General features: G+C 42.4%; 1 protein-coding gene across 1 annotated transcript in view; it reads left to right on the top strand.

Moving 5' to 3' along the window:
• The first annotated feature begins 1,355 nt into the window (after positions 1–1,355).
• The window catches only part of prkx (protein kinase X-linked), a 73,926-nt gene continuing 54,008 nt past the window's right edge, over positions 1,356–21,273 (top strand). Inside the window, exons 1-2 of the mRNA XM_083633791.1 lie at positions 1,356–2,110; positions 20,067–20,235. Coding sequence (XP_083489917.1) covers positions 1,951–2,110; positions 20,067–20,235 — 329 coding nt within the window. The 5' untranslated portion in view covers positions 1,356–1,950. The remainder of the gene's footprint in view (positions 2,111–20,066; positions 20,236–21,273) is intronic.

Here is a 21,273-nt window from a genome sequence, read left to right as displayed (position 1 = left end):
AAAAGTGGGCGGGGCTGCATAAGGTGAATACAGGACATGTGTGTCCATTTGTAGCAGCAAGATGTCTGTTTGTAGGACAATGTCTGCATGAGAGATAGACCAATCAGGAGTAAGCTGCATATGAAGATGACTGCTCCTAAACCTGCACCACTTACTTCAACACCTAGGTGGGATTTTTTTTGCATTAAAGCTGGCAATTGCCAGTATTTATTAAAAATGAATTAAGCAATATTACATAAGAGGGTGTGCTTTACTGTCATTAGTGGCACGACACTGATGTGGCAGGGCCGAGGTCCGTACGCGACGCGTTGTACTTAAGGTTGTACTTTTTACTCCACTGCATTATCTGACAGCTTTAGTTACTTTGCAGATTCACATTAATAATACATAATATGACCAATCAATAAACAAATTATATTTTTTATATCAATAAGTCTTTATTGTCCCCAGGGGGAATTCACAAGCTGTTTATTGATTGGTCATATTATGTATATATATATATATATATATATATATATATATATATATATATATATATATATATACACACACACACACACACACACACACACACACACACACACACACACACACACACACACACACACACACACACACACAAATTTGCTCCACAATTTACCAGCTGCAACATAAAAGTGATGTGTGACATTCAATCAATAATTATCCAATGATATTGGCTATTATTATTGTGGAATGGTGGTCCATTCTACATAATGAGTACTTTTAATAGTATTTCTACAGTGTGGAATAGGCCTACTACTTTTACATAGGCTAAAAGATCTGAGTAGTACTTCTTCCACCACTACCAGAGCATGCCAGTATATTTTGGTCATTTCACCCTTGGTCTATGGATGGTGAGGGGCCACCGGTCCGGGGACCTACCTGTCTTGAGTGCCACGCCTTTCCTGTCATACGATTGGCTAACGTCCCGGGAAAGCTTTATTTTCATTGGTGGTCTATTGTCAACACTGCAGTCTCTGGTTCCTCGCTCCTAGCTGCATCAAGCAAGCGAGAGTTTGGCAGAGTAATAACGATTACTCGATGTCGACTTCAAAATAAAAGCAAATATTTGTAACTTTTGAACATGGACGATTGGGGTGCACGGAACCATACATTCTTAGCAAAACAAAACAATTGTATTTTTATTGACTTCGGACTTCTCTTTGAATAGAATGTTAATTGTTTTCACTGTGGCACCAGTAACCAGTGTTTGTCAAAGGATATTATTTTGAAACTCGGGACCAGAAAAGGGTGTAATTCTAGCGGACTTGACAGTGACACTAGCGTCTCTCTCTTCTCTTCCTCCTTGTTGATGTGGACAGAGGGGAGAACCGCTGGCTGGGTGAGGCTTGTTGCGGCAGCTAATGAAGGAATGGGGGTAAAGGGGGGGACGGTGCCAGCTTCAGAACAGGGACGGGACTCTTCGAGTTAGCGAGGTGAAATCGCCTTTCATTTCAGACTAATCAGCCTTTTAGGAGCTGTTCGCATGTCGCTATCCTTCCATAACTCCAGTGGTGCTGTGTGTCTCCTATTAGCTAGCCATGGATGGTTAGCTGCTAACCGAGCTAGCTAACGCTACATGCCAGTGCAGGCAGTGCACCTGCCACCAAGCATAGGTTTAGCCTCTTTGTTTCACTAATGTCGGAAGCTAATCTTCTTCTTGTGTGTTGGTTAAGCAAGTGCACTTGTTAAAGTAGTTCAACGTTAGCACGCTAGCTGCAATCTGCTGGTCACTTTTGACAATGTGTAACGCCTCAGCCACCACGGTCCCAAAACAACTGTCGCGCTGCCAAAGCTAGACAAAGAAGATGAACTAGCGTTAGCTACTGCGTCCAAAACATGCATGCGTTGCAAACCAATGATAACTGTAGGCGTCCTGTTGGATAATCACAACCCCAAATAGTCAGCTATTCTCTCAAAGAAGAAGAAATGGCCTCCTCCAAAGCGAAGGTTGGAGTCCACAACGAGAGCAACTCCCTCAAAGAAAGTAAAGGCACCGCCAGCAATTCCGTGATGTCAGCTGGAGAAGCATCATCACCACATAACCGGATATATTCCCTGGATGACCTGGAGACCATTGCCACAGTGGGTGAGTTGCAAGGAACATGCATATTTGAACTGCCCTACATTTACTGTACTGCTACTACTACTACTACTACTACAACAACAACAACAACGACTACTACTATATAAAGTGTTAACCTTAAAGAGGACATGAAACATTTGAACATATGACTCTAGTTCATTTGCATTTCACCCCAGACATGACAGGACACTGCTTTCAAGTCTGAAATTTACCTAGATTTGCTAGAAATATGAACATTTCACCTTTTTGCCAAATGGGGCGCTGCTTGATGATGTCACTAGGTTGACTGTACTGTACAGTACAGTACAGTACAGTACAGGATAGTTAATTGTTATTAAGTAGTTTGAATTCTAACAGGCTCACAGCATAATGCTGTTGTGTTTTTGACTTGGATTGTGGTGGTTTTGATTCATCAAAATGTTCAAAACCCTTATGGTGTACTGTGCACTGTGCAGTCAACCTAGTGACATCATCAAGCAGCACCCTAGTTGGCGAAAAGCTGAAATGTTGTTAATCTTTCTAGCAAATCTTATATAAATGTCAGACTTGAAAGCAGTGTCCTGTCTTGTCTGAGGTCAAATGCAAATGAGCCATATGATCAAATGTGTCTTGTCCTCTTTAATGCAACAAGGTAAGGTTGACTTAAGGTTGACTTGAGGTTGACTTAAGGTTGACTTAAGGTTGACTTAAGGTTCACATACACTGATTAAATTGGTAGAATACCATTTCTAGCCCCAATAATGTTCTGATCTCTCTGGACTGATCGGACTGCATGACAAGCCAAAGTAATATCGCTTTCCACACCTGTACAGTTTAAGGCCTATTCCCAATCATTAGGATTCAGGCATACATCCAATCCAGCAAGCAGCCGTTACCTCAATAAAATGTCAATGTGTAAAATGTCAACGTGTATAGGCCTAACAGGTTTGCCTAATATTCCCACATTCTTCTCCCACCACAAAGCACCATGGCAGCTGATGGTAAGCAGGCTGAATCAACAGCTTGATTTTACCAGACAACCCTAACCATTCAAAAGTTCTGTTTTAGAGGTGTGTTCATTTGCCAGTAAGCAAGGCAGCATTAAATGCAAATAATTTTAAGTGGGGTTTGGCATTATATACACTCCTTACAAGAGAATGTAACATGCAAGGATATTATTTTCCTGTGAATGTAACACATAAGGATAGTCCTTTATGCGCTTGCAACGACAAGTCCTTAAAACAAAGTTAGTCAACAATTCTACTTAACATTGGCCAGTTGACCAACGTTTGAGTCATACCTACATCATGGGGTTAGGATCAGGTCAAAACAGTGTCGCATTGTTTTGACCAGAGTAATTTCTTGCATAACCTAATTTCTCAATGTCGGTATGACTCACACTTTTGTCAACTGGGTAACATTCTCCCTCACTATTTTGTGTGCAGTTCAGTCTCTACTAATGCTTTATAATATAAAGCGTTAATAGAGGCTGAACTGCAACTGGATATGACAAGCTATGGTATATTAATATAAAGTTAATATGAATATACCATAGCTTGCCATATCCAATCAGACAGCAAAAGCTTGATACTCTATTTCATTATTTCATATGGAAAACTGTTTCATATTTCATATGGAAAAATTGTTTAGTAGTTTTTCATACGTCTTCACCATTGACTGACTATATATATATATATATATATATATATATATATATATATATATATATATATATATGGACAAACGTTAGCCTACTGTTGTTTTTTGGACTTCCATGTTGAAGCACATCCATGGTTGAAGTGGCCTGCCGCCATCTTGGAGTCCCTGCGCAGCTCACTGCAGCTCCACCTGTTATTGCTCTGTGATCGGCAAGTTGCGCGATCACTGGACAGGCGACCTGTCAATCACGCCACAAAACAGTCTTTTCTATGGTCTATTTGACTCTAAACCGGCGAGTTATATACAAATTCGGGCCCCGTACAGTTGTTATGAAAGGTGAAATTAGCTACCGTATATAGACCAAAATCGTGTTTCGTCCATTCTGTAAACATGCTTAATCACTCTTACAAAGTGGGGCATTTTAACATGGGGGTGAAGGGAAACGACTCCCGCCGGGGTCCAGCCTCAAGTGGCCATTCGAGGAACTACAGCTTTCAGGATCACTTCCGTGGCTTCCTCTGTAAAACCTCGAGCTAGCCCACTGGTCTTCACTCTTGCATACGTCAACTGCAGTGACATTGGTGCTTCACTTCCTATCCTATAGTTCAGCCAGTGAGCGAAGTGCCTATGAAAGAATAGATATTCAGTTTAATCAGACACTGGGTCAAGGTAAAGGTAAAGTCCCAACGATCGTCACACACCTGAGTGTGCGAAATTTGTTCTCCGCATTTGACGCATCCCCTGGGGGAGCGGTGAGCAGCAGCAGCGCCACGCTCGGGAATCATATGGTGATCTAACCCCCCAATTCCAACCCTTTTGATGCTGAGTGCCAAGCAAGGAGGCAATGGGTCCCATTTTTATAGTTTTTGGTATGACTCGGCCGGGGATCGAACCCACGACCTCCCAGTCTCAGGGCGGACACTCAAACCACAAGGCCACTGAGCTGGTCAACTTTGATGCAATGGCCACACACGGCCTCAGCAACTGGACCAAGGATTACTGCTTTCAAGAACAATGCAGCTCTCATTAGTGTTGTCCAGGTCTGTCCCATGGATCTCAGTTGCATGGTAGCTGTCCCCGGGGAATTTCAGAGACTTGGCCGAAAATGAGCCTCAAGGCTTCACCTCAGTCCTGTACATCAAAACAACACTGCTTTTATTGCAGTCAATATAAATCACAATATTTTTATTCATTTAACATTTTCTTTCAAACAAAACTAATGTTTAAACAGGCTTGGATGATATCGGCCTGTCATATCGGGAGAAATGTCATATAGGGCCTATGCTGATATTTCATTTTAAAGCCTTTATCGGCCGATACCAATGGCATGCTATGATCGTGTATCCCTCCCTCTTAATAGTCTTTTTTGGAGGACGATTAAACCTGTATTGTGATGCTTCGTGGTAGCGCCGTCACCTCACAGCTAGAAGGTCCCGGGTCCTGGGTTCGATTCCCGCCTGGGACCCTGGCCTGTGGGCGCCGAGGGTGTGTCCGCCCCCCCATGTCTTCAGTGCCTACTGCCTAGGTGGGCTATCTCGTCAAAAGGGCCTCTCTGTGTGGAGTTTGCATGTTCTCCCCATGTTCCCCTGGGGGGTTCCCTCCATACAACATCGGTTATAGACCCCCACTAGAAACGTGCAGAAGATCGTCGCCTGACCAGTAACGACAACGTTTTGAAGTTGGTCGCCGGGCGCTCTACACAAGAAAGCTGCCCACTGCTCCTGGCCTCGCCTGCCCCCCGGTGGAAGGACAGGCCAGGATGGGTTAAAAGCAGAGACAATACACCCGCCACCATCAGCATGTGTGTGTGTGTGTGTGTGTGTTTTTATGTTAGCATGCTGCGTACTTTGTGGAGGCCATTTAGCACAACAACATGCATTAGGCTACATGCAGGCAACATGGCCCGGGCGTAATGTCTGTCAGCGAGGAGTGCAGCAGGGAACAGTATTCATCCCATGACGGGAGAAAGCTTGAAGCTTATGATGCATAAAAATACACTTAGCCATTTTGTCTGATGATGAGAGGGATTTGCTGCCTAAAACAAATCAGCTGAAGCTGTTTATCTGCCCGCTGTTGTTTAATTGTCATTAAAATCACGAGGCATCTCTCTTGCGCCATTCGATTTATTTGGTGCAGCTATCCCACATGCTGTGGTAGGCAGCCTATATGGCCACAAGAAAACACCAGTGTAGGACAACTGCATAGTGCCACACTGACCCGACCACAATTTTAAAAGAACAATTGCAGTTGTTGCCAGGAAGCATATTCATTCGCAAATAGGGCTGGGCGATAATTCAATATTATCGTTTATCCTCTTTCAGTGAAATCATATTGTGATGCTATGAATATATTTCAATATCATGAATCACATTTCTGCTGTCTAAATAAATTGATCATGACAAGCAAATTTGACATTTTGGTGACATGTATGACGTATCGGTAGGAATATTATGACTATTTACTTTACATTAATTTGATTATTTTACGTGATTTTGCAAACATGAACCATATCATGATGTCATGTAGTATATTGATATATGATATTGAGAAAAATCCTTATGATTATCAGGCTATAGACTAGAGCACAGCAGGAATGAGTCTGGAAATAGATAGACAGCTTTATTTGTTCTCAGAGAGGAATTTTTTTTTCACAGAAGGTGCGTACAGTATAGGGGTGTCAAAAATAATCGATTATAAGATGCATCGCGATGCGGACGTGGACGATTCTGCATCGATTCACAAATGTCAAAAATCTATTATTACATTATTTACATTTTATACATAAAGGACTATATGTATTTTTTCACCCCGAATCTAACGCCGCCACCCACGAGTCTCTCTGACTTACGGCACAGAGATACGTCCACCCTGCCTGCAAGGCTACAAGAGAGAGAATGCAGACAGAGTAGTGTCAAGTCGTTCGTCGGCTAGCAGCTAGCTTTAGCACTTATGCTTATCAAATGTTAGCTCCGGTGGAATGGTGTCCAGCCTGTTATTTTGTGTCCTGTCGCATCATCAAGGTTCTGCTTCTGGCACCATGCATGTTTATATGATGGATGCCCAGTCAGGTGATATGTTTTCGTTCTTTATTGCATCTTAACGTCAGTAAAGCTAAACGTCAGTGAAGCTTGTGCTTCTTCTTCTTCTTCGTCTACTAGTGTATTATTGCGCTTGGCAAACAACTTATGGTGCATTACCGCCACCTTCTGAAATGGAGTGTGGATCAGAATGGACTTCTAAAACGCTATCCTGGCTATATTCTTCTATTTAGTCCAGAATTATGGATCATAATGCAATGCAATTCCAAATGCATTTTATTTTAAAAGTAGCCACCCAGTGAGAAAAAAGAAAGTGAGGAAAAAATAAGTCATGTATTGGGGGGAAAAATGATGCATCGATTTAAGATGCATCGAGATGCATCGATAATCGTTTTATAATCTAAGTAATCATAGCCCTCTGAATCGTAATCGAATTGTGAGTCCAGTGAAGATTCACAGCCCTAGCACAGTACGTGTAGGACATGAAAGGTACAGGGTTGTACACAGTACCGGATACAATGTACACTGTACAGCAGGCATGTCCAAAGTCCGGCCCTGGGGCCAATTGCGGCCTGCAGACAGATTTTAAGTGGCCCTTGGCTTGTCTCTCAAAATATATGTGGCCCTCCACACAGTATTGGTTAATCAAACAAGTTCAATTTGCATTTTTTCCCTTCACCTAATGATGATAAACACTATCATACAGTTTGTACAGGAACCAACCAAGTAGGAAGGAACAGCACATGCAGAACTAATGTTTTCAGATGGTCAACAAAATCTTTAGAGTACATTTGTAGTGATTTTTGATTAAAAAAAGTATAACCCATATGATGCGAGAAGCACCTGGCCCCCCTGCATTTTCACATGATCTAATCTGGCCCCCATTCAAAAAAGTTTGGACACTCCTGCTGTACAGGAACACATGTTGGATCTTAGCCAATGGGGTTTTAGAATGGGGATGTCACAAAATAAAATGTCATAAAATAAGGTCTGTGCTTAACAAACGTTTATGGGAGCGGTAATTTGTCTTCAGCAGGATAATCCTCACAAACGTGAATCACGTTTATGACTTTTGAAACTTTTTGTGCACCCGTTTATTTGATTGCAGATGTACATTGTTTGTAAACTGTTCCAGTACACAGGTACTATACTTCGTAATTAGATCTTTGCTCCTAATATCCAAGAAGCTCCTTTTTTCCGTTCTACTTTTGGCCTGCTGAGCTTTCTTGTGCCACTTTTTTTTAGTTTCCATGACTTTTGAATACGGATTGTGAGTGTAAAGGATGCACTGATGTGAAAATTTTGGCCGATACCGATAAGCGATATTAACATTGCTGTAATGCTGTTATGGCCGATAACCGATATTTAGCGATGTCGATATGATTTGTATAAAAACACATTTGATAATAACATGTTGTACATACTGAAAAAACACTGTGAATTTGAAATGGTTATGCATTTCTTTATTTCCAAAACATTTGGAAAAGCCCATAAATCACAGATTTATCACAATGTTTCCTCTCAGTGGGAACATTTTGGCTGATACCGATAACCGATATTAACATTGCAACATCGGACCGATGCCGATATGTTAAAAAATGACTAACATCTGCCGATACCGATATGATTGCCGATACATCGTGCATCCCTACTTTTGAAACGTTTATGCCTTTTTTTTAAACAGGATTTTTTATAAAACGCTTCAAGAGGCATAAAAGTGATTATCCTGCTGAACCCAAATGACCACTCCCATAAACTTTTGTTAACCACAGACCTTATTTTATGCATTTACGTGCAATCCCCATTCTAAAACCCATTGACTTTTCCCCGTAAGATCCAACATGTCCGGGACTTCCGCCTTCCGACTACAGAAATACTTCATCCCTGCAGTACTCCATTGATTTCAGCTATACCGCCCAGTAGGGCTGCAAAATTAATCGTATTTTTATCGTCATCGCAATATGAACATGTGCAATAAACACATCGCAAAGACTGCCTGAAACACAATGAATAACAAAAGTGGTTTTATTTACATGCGTCATGCATTCCCACTCAGCATCTGATCATTTTGTCTTGTGTTGTAAATCCAGCGTACACCTTTCCCTTGCAACAGTGCGCTCCGCCCCTCTGCCAAAGCCCAAACATGCTGTGTGTAGTTTCAGCTAGAGTCAGTGTGTATTTCATTTCTTTATTCAGTGGACTGGGCACAGGCTATGTTTGGGGTCTATGTTAGCAGTATTAAAGCAGAAAGACATAGGAACTGTATAGCTAATATGCATACCGGTACTTTAATATTTGTTTATTTATCGCAAGTCGTATCGTCATCGCTATATTGAACAATGTTATCGCACATCACAGATTTCCCTCATATCGTGCAGGCCTACTACCGCCCAGCGCTTGTTTTTCCTCAGCCCCCCCAAAAACAGGGCAGGTGTAAGAAGAAAAGAGCTGTGCCGTCGCTGACCCACTTTCTGCAGTGAACGGTTTGTCACATGACCTTGTGAAATCCACCGGCCCGTTCTGGGCTCAGGCTCAAGTTGCCGTTTGCATCCGCCAAGTCCGCTGCAAGACATGTGACTGACTGTACCTGTAGGCGGCGGTGATGTCACCTCTCACCTGAATAGCCCGTACATGCCTCACTCACACACGTGTTGAGAAATGGGAGCAGAGCGAGCCAAGTGAAACATCACACCCGGTTCAGCAGCTTCTCATGTTGTCAGCAGGCAGTCGACTCAGGACGCCTCTTCCTATCCCAACATTCAAAAGAAACACCATATCTGCCAACATTGGGCTGTGAAAAAGAGGGAGATTTTGACAAGTTTGATCACGATCCGATCAATTGGATTCAGGCGGCAGCGATCGATATTAGATATGCCCACAAACAGTTAAACTAAAAATATCATTTGACAATTTTATCTTTGAGCTCTTAGACATTTAAATGAAAAACAATCTATTATTTTTAATAAGAATCAAAATAGACCTCCACGGTAAAGTGCCAACATTTTTGATATATAGCTTTAAAATAAAAAATGTCACATCCTATCAAAGAAACCTGAAAGGACTACTTTAAGTTCCCTTTTTTAATACAGTAAGGCAAAAGACAGGTGTGTGTAAACCTTGACTCATATTTAGAGGTAGAGATACTTAGAGGCTCAAAGAAAACAATATTTTTTTAACATAGTGCAGATTCAGTACAGTCTTCCTGCATCAGTACATCGTAGGATATACGTTTTTCTTAAACAAATCCAAATTTCAGTTGTTGGATTCCAAAATAAAAGCATCATGTTTATTTCTTTTATGCCGGGTCATAGCGATTAATATCGAGGTTTTCACTGTGAATCGATGCAGTTGGATGGTTGATCATTGGATCTTGCCACCTCTACCCTCAATGCCCCCCCCCCCATATAACCCCTACACCACAAATTAATAGAATAAATACAAGGATGTAAAGTAAATTACTTTTAAATTAGTCTTGAATTCATAGCTCACAGTAAAATAAATAATGGTAAAATTTATTAAAACAAACATACAAAATGTACCAAAAATGTGATCAAAAGTCAGCATCCCACAAAAAATTAAAAAGAAATGTATTGGCGACTCGACTAGCATGGCCATTTTCCTTGTTGACTTGCTCAGCCTCCAACACACGTCTCACGATGAAGGTGTATATTTGTTCGCAGTTCCCCTCTGTGCTTCCACGGCTTGTGATTGTGTTTAGCATGTTTTGCCAACGTCATTTTCCCCACCGTGTTCTACGCTAAAGTCGGCCTGGCATAACTGGCAAAACGCATGGTGTTTGATGATGTGGCTAGCAGTTAGAAATGGGAAGTTTCTCGCACCGAGTGGACTGACATTTGGTAGCATATCTCTTCTTCTTGGGACCGGTTTCATCCATTTACAGACTGTATATACCGTAAATTCCGGACTATAAGCCGCGGCTTTTTTCCCGTTTTTTGGCCTTTTTTGCCCCCTGCGGCTTATATAACGGTGCGTCTTATCTATGGATTTTTTCCAAAAAAAAAAAAAAATATCTCTTTTTTAGCACTCTTTCTAACTATAAATCCACTTCTGTTTTAATTTCCTCTCTTGCCCTCTTTTAACAACATAACATAACATAACATAACACAACACAGGTAAGCAGAAAGAAAAAGACGAAGCAATCACGCCATGAATGAGGAAATGACTCACCTGCTGGAGGCTGGAGATACACGCTTGGGCTAAACTTTTACTCCGTGAAACACTATCGATTAAGTCCGACATCGCTCAGAGGTTTTGAGCAGCTTGAAAACAAGTTTGAAAACGTGCAGAAGTCCATCCACTCACTCACTAAAGAAACTAAGGCAACCGTGAACAGAGTTTATAATGCGGAAAAGCGCATCCGCGCACTGGAGGACAAAAACAACACAGTGAGTCCGAAAATGGATAAAATGCAAAATCGAAACCCTGCACACGCAGGTTGATGACTTAATCAGCAGGAGTAAAAGAAATAACATTCGCCTGATCAATGTAAAAGAGGAGCTGAGATTGGTGACATGGACGCTTTTGTGGCAAAATCCTGTGTTACATCCTGGACCTGAAGGAAGGCGAGAAACCACCAGAGGTGGACAGGGCACACCGGGCGCCTCGGCCACGTCCAGACCCCGGCCTGCCACCGAGGGCCATCTTCATCTGCCTACTCCGCTGGCCCGACCGTCAACTCATCCTCCAGGCTGCGGGGAAGAAGCCCCTCAGGACCTCTCCGCGTTGGTGCAACAGAAACGCGCAACATACAACAGCATCATCGAGTCAATGGATATCGCTTTGGCGTACTGTACCCAGCGAGACTCGTCATAACCAGACCGGACTATCTTTAGCACTCTTTCTAACTATAAATCCACTTCTGTTTTAATTTCCTCTCTTGCCCTCTTTTCACCACACCGCGGACACTGTGTGCCCAGCGGCGGAACAAGAGCTCAAAGTGAAACTGCCGAATATCTTTTGAGTTGGACTGGTCAATAGTACTGTGAGTAACTAAAATAAAAAAATGAAAAACGGAATTCTCTCTTCTTTAGCACTCTTTCTAACTATAAATCCACTTCTGTTTTAATTTCCTCTCTTGCCCTCTTTTCACCACACCGCGGACACTGTGTGCACTGTAAAAAAAACAAAAAATACCACAATGTGTGATTTTGTCTGGGGATTAGTGACCTGACTTTTGTTTTGTTGAAATGTTAATAAATGGGAGCTTCCCCAAACAGCCATCTGTTTCCCGACAATCCCCTCTGTGCACGAAGCCTTACATATGGTAATTAAACATCAAAACACCCGCGGCTTATAGACCGGTGCGGCTTATAGAAGAAAAAAATAGTCACCTTTGAAGGTGCGGCTTATAGACCGGTGCGTCTTATAGTCCGGAATTTACGGTACATATTAGGGGTGGGAATCACCAGATGCCCACGATACGATACTGAAACGATACTTGAGTCACGATACGATAGTATTGCGATACTGCGATATTTTCGATATTGCGATATATCGATATTGCGATATATTGAATATTGCGATATTTCGATATATTGCGATTTCTTACATTTTCAACTGCAAATGATGTCCCCAAAGGAAAACTTTGTCATCATCTGATTTATATAAGAACAATTTTCCAGTCTGTACATCTGACTTCAACCATTTTATTGCAGCAACATTGTCAAGTAGACAGACCAACAACTTTCATAAAGTCATGTCATAGTTGCATGCACCTGACAAACTGAACTGTTTGTTACAGTCTACTTACAGTCCACCTTAACTGGATGTGTGTGTGGACTACTGTACTTATGTAGTTTTTGCAACTTCACTTCACTTACGTACACAAAACATCTTGTGCAACCCTGAACCCATTCAGTAACTGGGGAATTTGTAAATTACTGTTATGACAAAACTGTTACTGTTAAAACAAAATGAAAATATGCTACCGTTTGTTTACTGCTGGCCTTGGAACTAAAGTTTATAGTAGCCCGGTGGCCTGGCATGGCCTGCAAATTTATTTATTTATTTTTATTTTTTTCCCAATATCGATACTTGGCGTCCAAATATCGATACAATATCGTCAGGCAAAATATCGCGATACTGTGGTGTATCGATTTTTTCCCCCACCCCTAATACATATGGCAGAGTGCCTCACCCAAGAGCTTGAGCGAGCGCAGTGACACACACTGCGTCACTGCCTCTGGGTTGGGTTGCCAGGTACCACGACACACATCCTACAAATTGCGACCACAGCGGGAGAAAGGGTTAAAAATCAGGAGACTTGTTGGCAGGTATGAATGAACAAGGCTGCTTCCTCCTGTGTCTTACTGCTGTCACGCCAAAACCTCGTAACTCCAGTTTTGCTGATTCCCATCTGTTATCTTCAATTGAAGCTTTGTGAGAAAACTCTACAGCCCTCTGGCTTATGATGAAAGCAGGTATCTGCCGTGCTGAATTCATATAGCCTATGTGCTTGAAAAGGTCTTGACAGTTAAATATAGTCTCACCTTCAGAAACATCGTTTTCTGGGTGCATTGCTTTACCAGTGGGAAATCAGCCCTAGTCTTAAGCAGACCTATTCTCACAGGTCTAGAGTTTATTTCAAAATCATCTTATGACATCACTGATGATGTCATAGGCATTCATCAGTGATGCAAAGTTGAGCGCTGTGCCAATAGAGCAGGCGAGGCCACGCAGTACCCAAGCTGATTATGCGAGGCCGGCGAGCGAGCCCGCGCAGACTTTAAAAGGGCTTAAAGTCGAGCTGACATGAAACATTTTTTTTTTTCTATTTTAGATCACATCAATGGTTATTCAGTGCACCTATTTAACAATGTATGCAACAACACAAAATCCACAAAAATCCAATTTCTTTTAGTTTTTCACATTTTTTCACATCAAAAGTTCATTTATCAAGAGCATTCATAACGGTCATGTACAGTTTGCTGACGTCAGGTAGTACTATCAAATTTTTACCCCATTTCAACCAATCACGTTGACAGCTGTCAATCAATCTTCATTGCGAGCAGAAAATTCTGAGCAGGCAAGATGGCCGCCTAGTGCCTACATGGACAGACTTTTCTAGCCCATTAATATAACTCATTAATATATTTGACCAATAAGTATGTAACATACAAACTAATAGTTCTTTTGATGTAGAATGCAAAGGACATGTCACTGTCTCGTTAAACTTGCATCCAGCTGCCCGGTTCTCTGCGGATCCCACTCAAAATGGGGGCAGAATGCGCTGAATCACACTCCACTTTGGGGTCAGAACGCGCCTTACAAGTGCCAGGATTGGCCAATGTCAACTCCAGTCCCCCAGAACCGTCAAATCAAATCATCCACATGCTATGCCCCGCCTCTCTACACTGTTTCAGTGAGAGCAATGTTCATTTTCAGACGGATATACAACACACAGACCCTCTCTGAGACCCATTTCAGCTGGTCTTTAAGAGTAACTTGATGAAACTCGCAGATACCCAAAAGCATTTGATGGTGTGGAAAATGCACAGTAATCAAGGCAGCCAGGGTTTTCGTAGTTCCTGAAGAGTTGACATTTTGGAGATAGTCTCTTTTCACTCGACACGCAACATTTGACTGTGTTGCCATGACAACACTCACAGGGCTGAGAGACAAAGGATCCTCTTTGCAGGTTAAGCCAAGCAGCAACCAGACGGGCAAAATGTCGTTAGGAAGTTGCGCCATCAGACTTTTGCGTGACTCAGTTATGACTGTTCTGTCACGTGTTATCAGAATCAGAAAAAACTTTATTGATTCCCGAGGGGAAATTGAGTAATAATCATCAGCCTCTTATGCTCTATTGCTTTATTATAACGCAACATGACAGAGGGATGAGATGACAGACTCTTCCCTGGGAAAGAAAGCAACAAGAATCATGATGTCAGTGGAGGTGAGGTCACAGAAATGGTAGTCACTCTAGCTGAAGGCTATATCAAATTAAACCATAGCTTTATTTTTTTTCCAAGCGCGCATAAACCAGGTTGTCAGGTTACTTCGGCCGGTGTGGGAGATACTGTGTATGAAATATTACCCCCCCCCCCCCCCCCGTTAAGGCTATTCAAATAATGGTGGCCTTGAAGTTGTATTTTTTAGCTGTGTGTGTGTATGTCTAAGGATCTGAAGCACTATTCTGACAGAATCTTTATGTCATTTCATTTAAATCCATCTAAATCTGTATCTGGATGTCTTATTGGCTAAGGAAAACCGCATGTTACACTTCCCACTAATGCACCAGACACTTGTGCCTATTCTGCAGTTTTTTGCTCTGTCAATACTGCATGTGCATCCTGTATGCTTTTGCACTCAACAGACATTTTTACTGAGTGTATATCTTCTTCTTCTTTTTTTATACGTTTTACAGATGTGTAGTTGTGTTGCCCTGTGGTTGTTGTTTGCCATTGTGCTTGTTTTGTTTGTCTGTTATGAGCACACGCCAAGACAAATTCCAATCAATATTTAATTGATATGGCAATAAACGATTGAATCTTGAATCTTGAGGTTTGCCTTCACTCTGCTTCACAAAGCGACTCCAGAACACTCTCTCTCTCGCCTCCTTTCCCTCATCTGTAGTGAAGGAGTCCTGTGCCGGTGCTCCCAGCAGCTGCAAACACCGCACCCAAAACAAGCCATCATCCTCCGTTGCCTCCCGTGAAAGAGTTGTAAAAGACAGCCGTTTCATTTTGAGTTGGAAGTGCAAGTCACCTGAAGCCCTGGTAGGGCTGTGGCAATATATCCATATTATATCAATATCGAGCAGTGTTGGGGTTAACTCATTACAAAAGTAACATATTACATGTAATATATTACTTTTAGCAGTAACTCAGTAATATTACTTATTACTTATAGGATTTCAGTAATATTATACCAGTTACTTTGTCAAGTAACTCAAGTTACAAATTGAGTTACATTTGATTAAATCAAAGCCCATAGAATTTAAAAAAAGATACAATAATTTCCTAATAAAACTGTGTGTTTTTATGCAAATAACCACTATAGATGACAATAACAAAGGAAAAGAATAACATTTAGAATTTTAGATTGTTTACACTGACTTCAAGGCAGTTTAAATTATTTTTCTGGATGGTTCCGGGGCAGCAATGTCATTCTGCTGCTGCTGTTGTTTTGGTAAAAGTAATGCAAAAGTAGTGTAATAAGTAACAAGTTACTCTACACAGAAAGTAATATTGTAAAGTAACTTATTACTTTCAAATGAAAGTAACTAGTAATATGTAGTATATTACAATTTGAAAGTAACTTGCCCAACACTGATATCGAGATCTGAGACTAAATATCCTATTTCGACGTCGTCATATTGTGATATGGCATAACATAAGTGTTGTCTCTTCCTGGTTTTAAAGGCAGCATTACAGTAAAGTGATGTCATTCTCTGAACTTACCACACTGTTCTAGCTGTTCTATTATTTGCCTTTACCCTAGGGATGTTCATTTTGAAAAATTTCCATATTCGAAAATCGGGAAAATTAACGATCAATTATCGATTATCAATCATATTAACACGTTCACTGCCAACGACGTATTACTCCGTCAAAAAAAATCCAACGGTTCACTGCCAATGACGTATTACTCCGTCAAAAAAATGAATTTTTTTTTTTTGACCGTGGGATGTGCATCTAACCCTTTTACATCTCTTATATAATTATTGAAGCCACCGAACGTTTACAACCCATTCCACCGACCCACTAAGTGGCGACAGTGCTCTCCCAGACTAGAGGAAGGCAAGCAAAAAGCAGTTTCCTCGAAGCCATTCTCATGAAAATGGATTGGCGAAAACTAGGGCTGTGGCGATTCACTTATCTCCCGATTCGATACTATCACGATTCTTGGGTGCCGATTCGATTTATATTGCGATTCTTAAGTATTGCGATTCTACAATTATTGCGATTCGATATTACGATTTTTGTTTATTTTTTTCTTTTCTTTTTTCAGTTTGTTTGCTTTTTTACACTAGATTAGAACATGGTAAAAGTTGAATCATACACTAGAGACTGTATATTATATATCATGAGTAGGGCTGGGCGATATAGTTAAAAACAGGGGCGGACTGGGATCATAATTCAGGCCGGGCATTAGATACCAAGCAGGCCAGGCCGATATGGGCCAACGCGCGTGAAATTTGGGCCGTTTGAAGCCAGATTTGGGCCGTTTGAAGTCCAATTTTACAATGAGATGCACCCACTTTAACCCTGAAGTGTAATTATTACTTCAGACTAACTAATAAAGTAATAAAACCACTAGTAAACCAGTAGGCGGCGCCTGGCCTGCTGTTCAGTGAGTGGCCTGACTGCAAGCACCCAAAAAAAAAAAAATTTTTTTTTTTTTTTTTTTTTTTTTAATTTGCGATTATCGATTCTGGAATAAAAGATCGATCCAAAAAATCGTGACATTAAAAATCGCGATACTTAGGTGAATCGATTTTTTCCCCCACCCCTAGCGAAAACGCTTTCGTTTTCGCGCTGATTGCTAGCGGTGCGGGATTGCAAATTTGCATAATAGATTACGGGGTTTTTTTTTGACCGTGGGATGTGCATCTAACCCTTTTACATCTCTTATATAATTATTGGAGCCCCCGAACGTTTACAACCCATTCCACCGACCCACTAAGTGGCGACAGTGCTCTCCTGACTAGAGGAAGGCAAGCAAAAAGCAGCCATTCTCATGAAAATGGATGGGGGAAAACGCTTTCGTTTTCGCGCTGATTGCTGGCGATGCGGGATTGCAAATTTGCATAATAGATTACAGGTGGAACACACTTTGAAACACGCAGCATAAATATGACCAGAATCGCAAAAGCTTCATCAAAGCTCTCAACCAAAACTCCAAGAAGCGAGCGAGTCCATCCAGACTTCCTCAAACAGCGGCCGCGCAGACAGGCAGCAGCAGCAGCAAAGCAGTGAGACTGGTGACAAGCTTGTGACGGCCGCTGCAGCCAAGAAGAACGCCCACGGAGGGAGGAGTTGGAAGCAGAGGGGGGTTTCCTGCTGTTATGGAGGAAATTACTGTTCAAAACTATTGTTTAGATGTCTGACGTCTTACTGATGCCAAAAATGAATGGTTAAAGTGACTGTTCTATCGAATTTCACAAAAAGCCGTTTATCTCTGAATAATTTTTCTGACGCTGAAACCATGCTGTATTCTAATTCTAATGCTTACATAACTACTAACTCTACAAACTAACTCTTTTAGACAGAGAAAGCACACATTCTATTAGTTCTTTTGAGATATTGTGTGTTCACAAAATCTTAGCAGAAAAGAATCCTCGGGTCTTGAAAGATGAGCCAGAATCCTCAAAAAACCCCTCTGGCAGAAGCTAACTACAGTAAAAAAAAAACGTCTGGCAGTGAATGTGTTAATAATTTTTTTTTTTTTTACAAAATGAATGCCTATGGCAGAAAATACGAAAGACAACGTGTTCGCCTCAATGAACTCTTTATTTCAATGTGTCTCCTTTCCAACACTGCTGTCCCCGGCGCATGCCCGTGTGAATTCCCCATGTTTAAAACAGTTTTGTTGGCACAAAGGCCCGTGCCAAGCCAGAAAACTAGAGACTATATGAAGCTCCACCTCACGTTAGTCGGCTGTGCAATGGAGTGGGGTGAGGAGGAACAAATTCCTCCCAAACCTAGTCCACACAATTTTTTTTAATTTTTTATAATAACAATAATCAATAAAAATTCCACATGATCGATTCAATTCCTTAACGATCAATTACCGATTTTCGATAATTGATGAACATCCCTACTTTACCCACTTACTCATTATATCCACATCACTGATGATGATGATCAAAAGTCTCACTGTGTAAATATTTTGTGAAAGCCCCAAGTTACAACTGAACATTTCGCCAAACCTTCGTAGAAAATACACACATACTGTATGGTTTACACACATACTGTATATACAGGTTTGTGATGTGATTTTTGGTTCATAAACACCTGGCTTTTGTGCACCAATTTGCATGCTCAAATAAAAGCAAGCCAACCCTGAACATCCCCGATGATGATACAAATGAACCGATTTCTTTCCTTAGCAAAACTTGCATTTAAGCCGCATAAATGCAATGTTGCAATCTAATCTTTTGTAGACATTTGACATTCCACCATTTGTTCCCCGGAAAGCTTTAATGTAATTCGATTCTAGTCAACAGTGTGCTTCAATCCAATAACTTCAATCCACGGGGTAGCATAGATTAATAATCGCAATACTGTCTTTACCTTTGAGTATCTAGCGTTGTACAAATATAATGTATTATTAAGACAAGCTCATCGTTTGAGCAGGGCTCCCAGCAGAGGTCCACTCCATACGAGACGGAACAGGACGTGTTATTGGCGGTGGTGCTCCGGCTGTAGATGGATGGATGAACTTTTGATAGCTCACCACCACCTCCACCGAGGGGGCCAGGAGATCTCTCTGTGGAAGGCAGCGCGGGTTTGAACAAAAGATCAAAGTATTTGCAAAAGCAAGGGCAAAAACGGCACCGGTGTATAATAAGCACTCTGTGGACATGAGGCTTTGCAAAATTAGAACGGGTGCAATAATAAGAAGGCCGGCTTCAAAGTACACGGCGCGCTTACTCGCAAGTATGTATGAACGGCTTGGACAAGATTGAAGATGAACAGACGGAGGTACAAGAGGAACAGATGGAGCTGCATTACTCATGTCTCTGACAACTCTACTTTGACTGACAGGCTGCTCTGATTTATAATGGGGCATTGTCAAACAGCCGAGGATAAATATATACATTGAATTACCAGGAAATGGTTATATATTGAGGGTGAGATCAAACTCATCAATCAAGCAGTAGTAGTAACCACAGCAGAGTGGAGAGTCAAGAGCGCACACTGCTAAAATAATATAGATAAAGATGAAAGTGCATTTATGGTAGCTTGTGAGTTGCTGTGTGGTCTTCTGACTATAGGGCGATAAGTTAGCTATCGACCGAAATAACCCGGTACCGAGGAGTATCAAAACTTCCCCACTTCTCCAGTCCAGTACGATACCTGCACTCGATGATTTTTTTGTACACATATCTAGAAAGAAAAAAAGACTATTTGTTCGGTTTTGCTCGCAGCCATTGGCCCACTACCGCAGCAGCTACAACCCAGTGAAGCTGAGTGTGGTGTATGTGACGATACAAAAAACAAAAAGAAATGTTGGCTTGTGTTTATCCTGTATACTCCTGTCTACTCTATCATGACGACTAATCATCCCGCCCCACCCGTCCCTCTCCCTCTCCTCAGGCACGGGGACCTTTGGCCGAGTGTTCCTGGTGAAGGACCAGAAGAGCAGGGCCTTCTACGCCCTGAAGCAGATGAAGATCCCTGACGTGATCCGCCTCAAGCAGGAGACACACGTCCACAACGAGAAGGAGGTGCTGACTGAGGTCAACCACCCCTTCCTCATCCGCCTGTGAGTCCCCCTCCCCTCGCCTCTCCTCCCCTCCCATCCCCATCCCCTTCCCCACTGCTTCCAGGGGGGTCATGTTCACCTGGGTGACACTCTGGAGCGAACAAGCTTGATTTTAGTGTCTTCTGTGCATCCTGGCCCACTTCAAAGTTAGGGCTGCACAATTAATCGAATATGAATCATGATCAAGATTTTGGCTTCCCCCAATCATGAAAACAAGAGAATCGATATAAAAAAGTGTAGCATTCCGTTTAGCAATGTTGCTCTGCTTTTGTCTTGTGTTGTAAATCCAGCGCACCCCTTTCCCTCACAGTGGTGTGCTCCGGCTCCGCCTCTCCTACAAAGCCCAAACACGCTGTGGTACGTGTAGCTCCGCCCCTCCTCCAAAGCCCAAACACGCTGTGGTGTGTGTAGCTCCGCCCCTCCTCCAAAGCCCAAACACGCTGTGGTGCATGTAGCTCCGCCCCGCCAAAGCCCAAACACGCTGTGGTGCGTGTAGCTCCGCCCCTCCTCCAAAACCCAAACACGCTGTGGTGCGTGTAGCTCCGCCCCTCCTCCAAAGCCCAAACAAGCTGTGGTGCGTGTAGCTCCGCCCCTCCTCCAAAGCCCAAACACACTGTGGTGCGGGTAGCTCCGCCCCTCCTCCAAAGCCCAAACACGCTGTGGTGCGTGTAGCTCTGCCCCTCCTCCAAAGCCCAAACACGCTGTGGTGCGTGTAGCTCTGCCCCTCCTCCAAAGCCCAAACACGCTGTGGTGCGTGTAGCTCCGCCCCTCCTCCAAAGCCCAAACACGCTGTGGTGCGTGTAGCTCCGCCCCTCCTCCAAAGCCCAAACACACTGTGGTGCGTGTAGCTCCGCCCCTCCTCCAAAGCCCAAACACGCTGTGGTGCGTGTAGCTCCGCCCCTCCTCCAAAGCCCAAACACGCTGTGGTGTGTGTAGCTCCGCCCCTCCTCCAAAGCCCAAACACGCTGTGGTGCGTGTAGCTCTGCCCCTCCTCCAAAGCCCAAACACACTGGTGCATGTAGCTCCGCCCCTCCTCCA

Source organism: Poromitra crassiceps (genome assembly GCF_964638095.1).
Source record: "Poromitra crassiceps genome assembly, chromosome: 3".
NCBI classification, from domain to species: Eukaryota; Metazoa; Chordata; class Actinopteri; order Beryciformes; family Melamphaidae; genus Poromitra; species Poromitra crassiceps.
The sequence above is the reverse complement of the archived record's forward strand: the minus strand, read 5'-3'. Positions and strand labels throughout refer to the sequence as shown.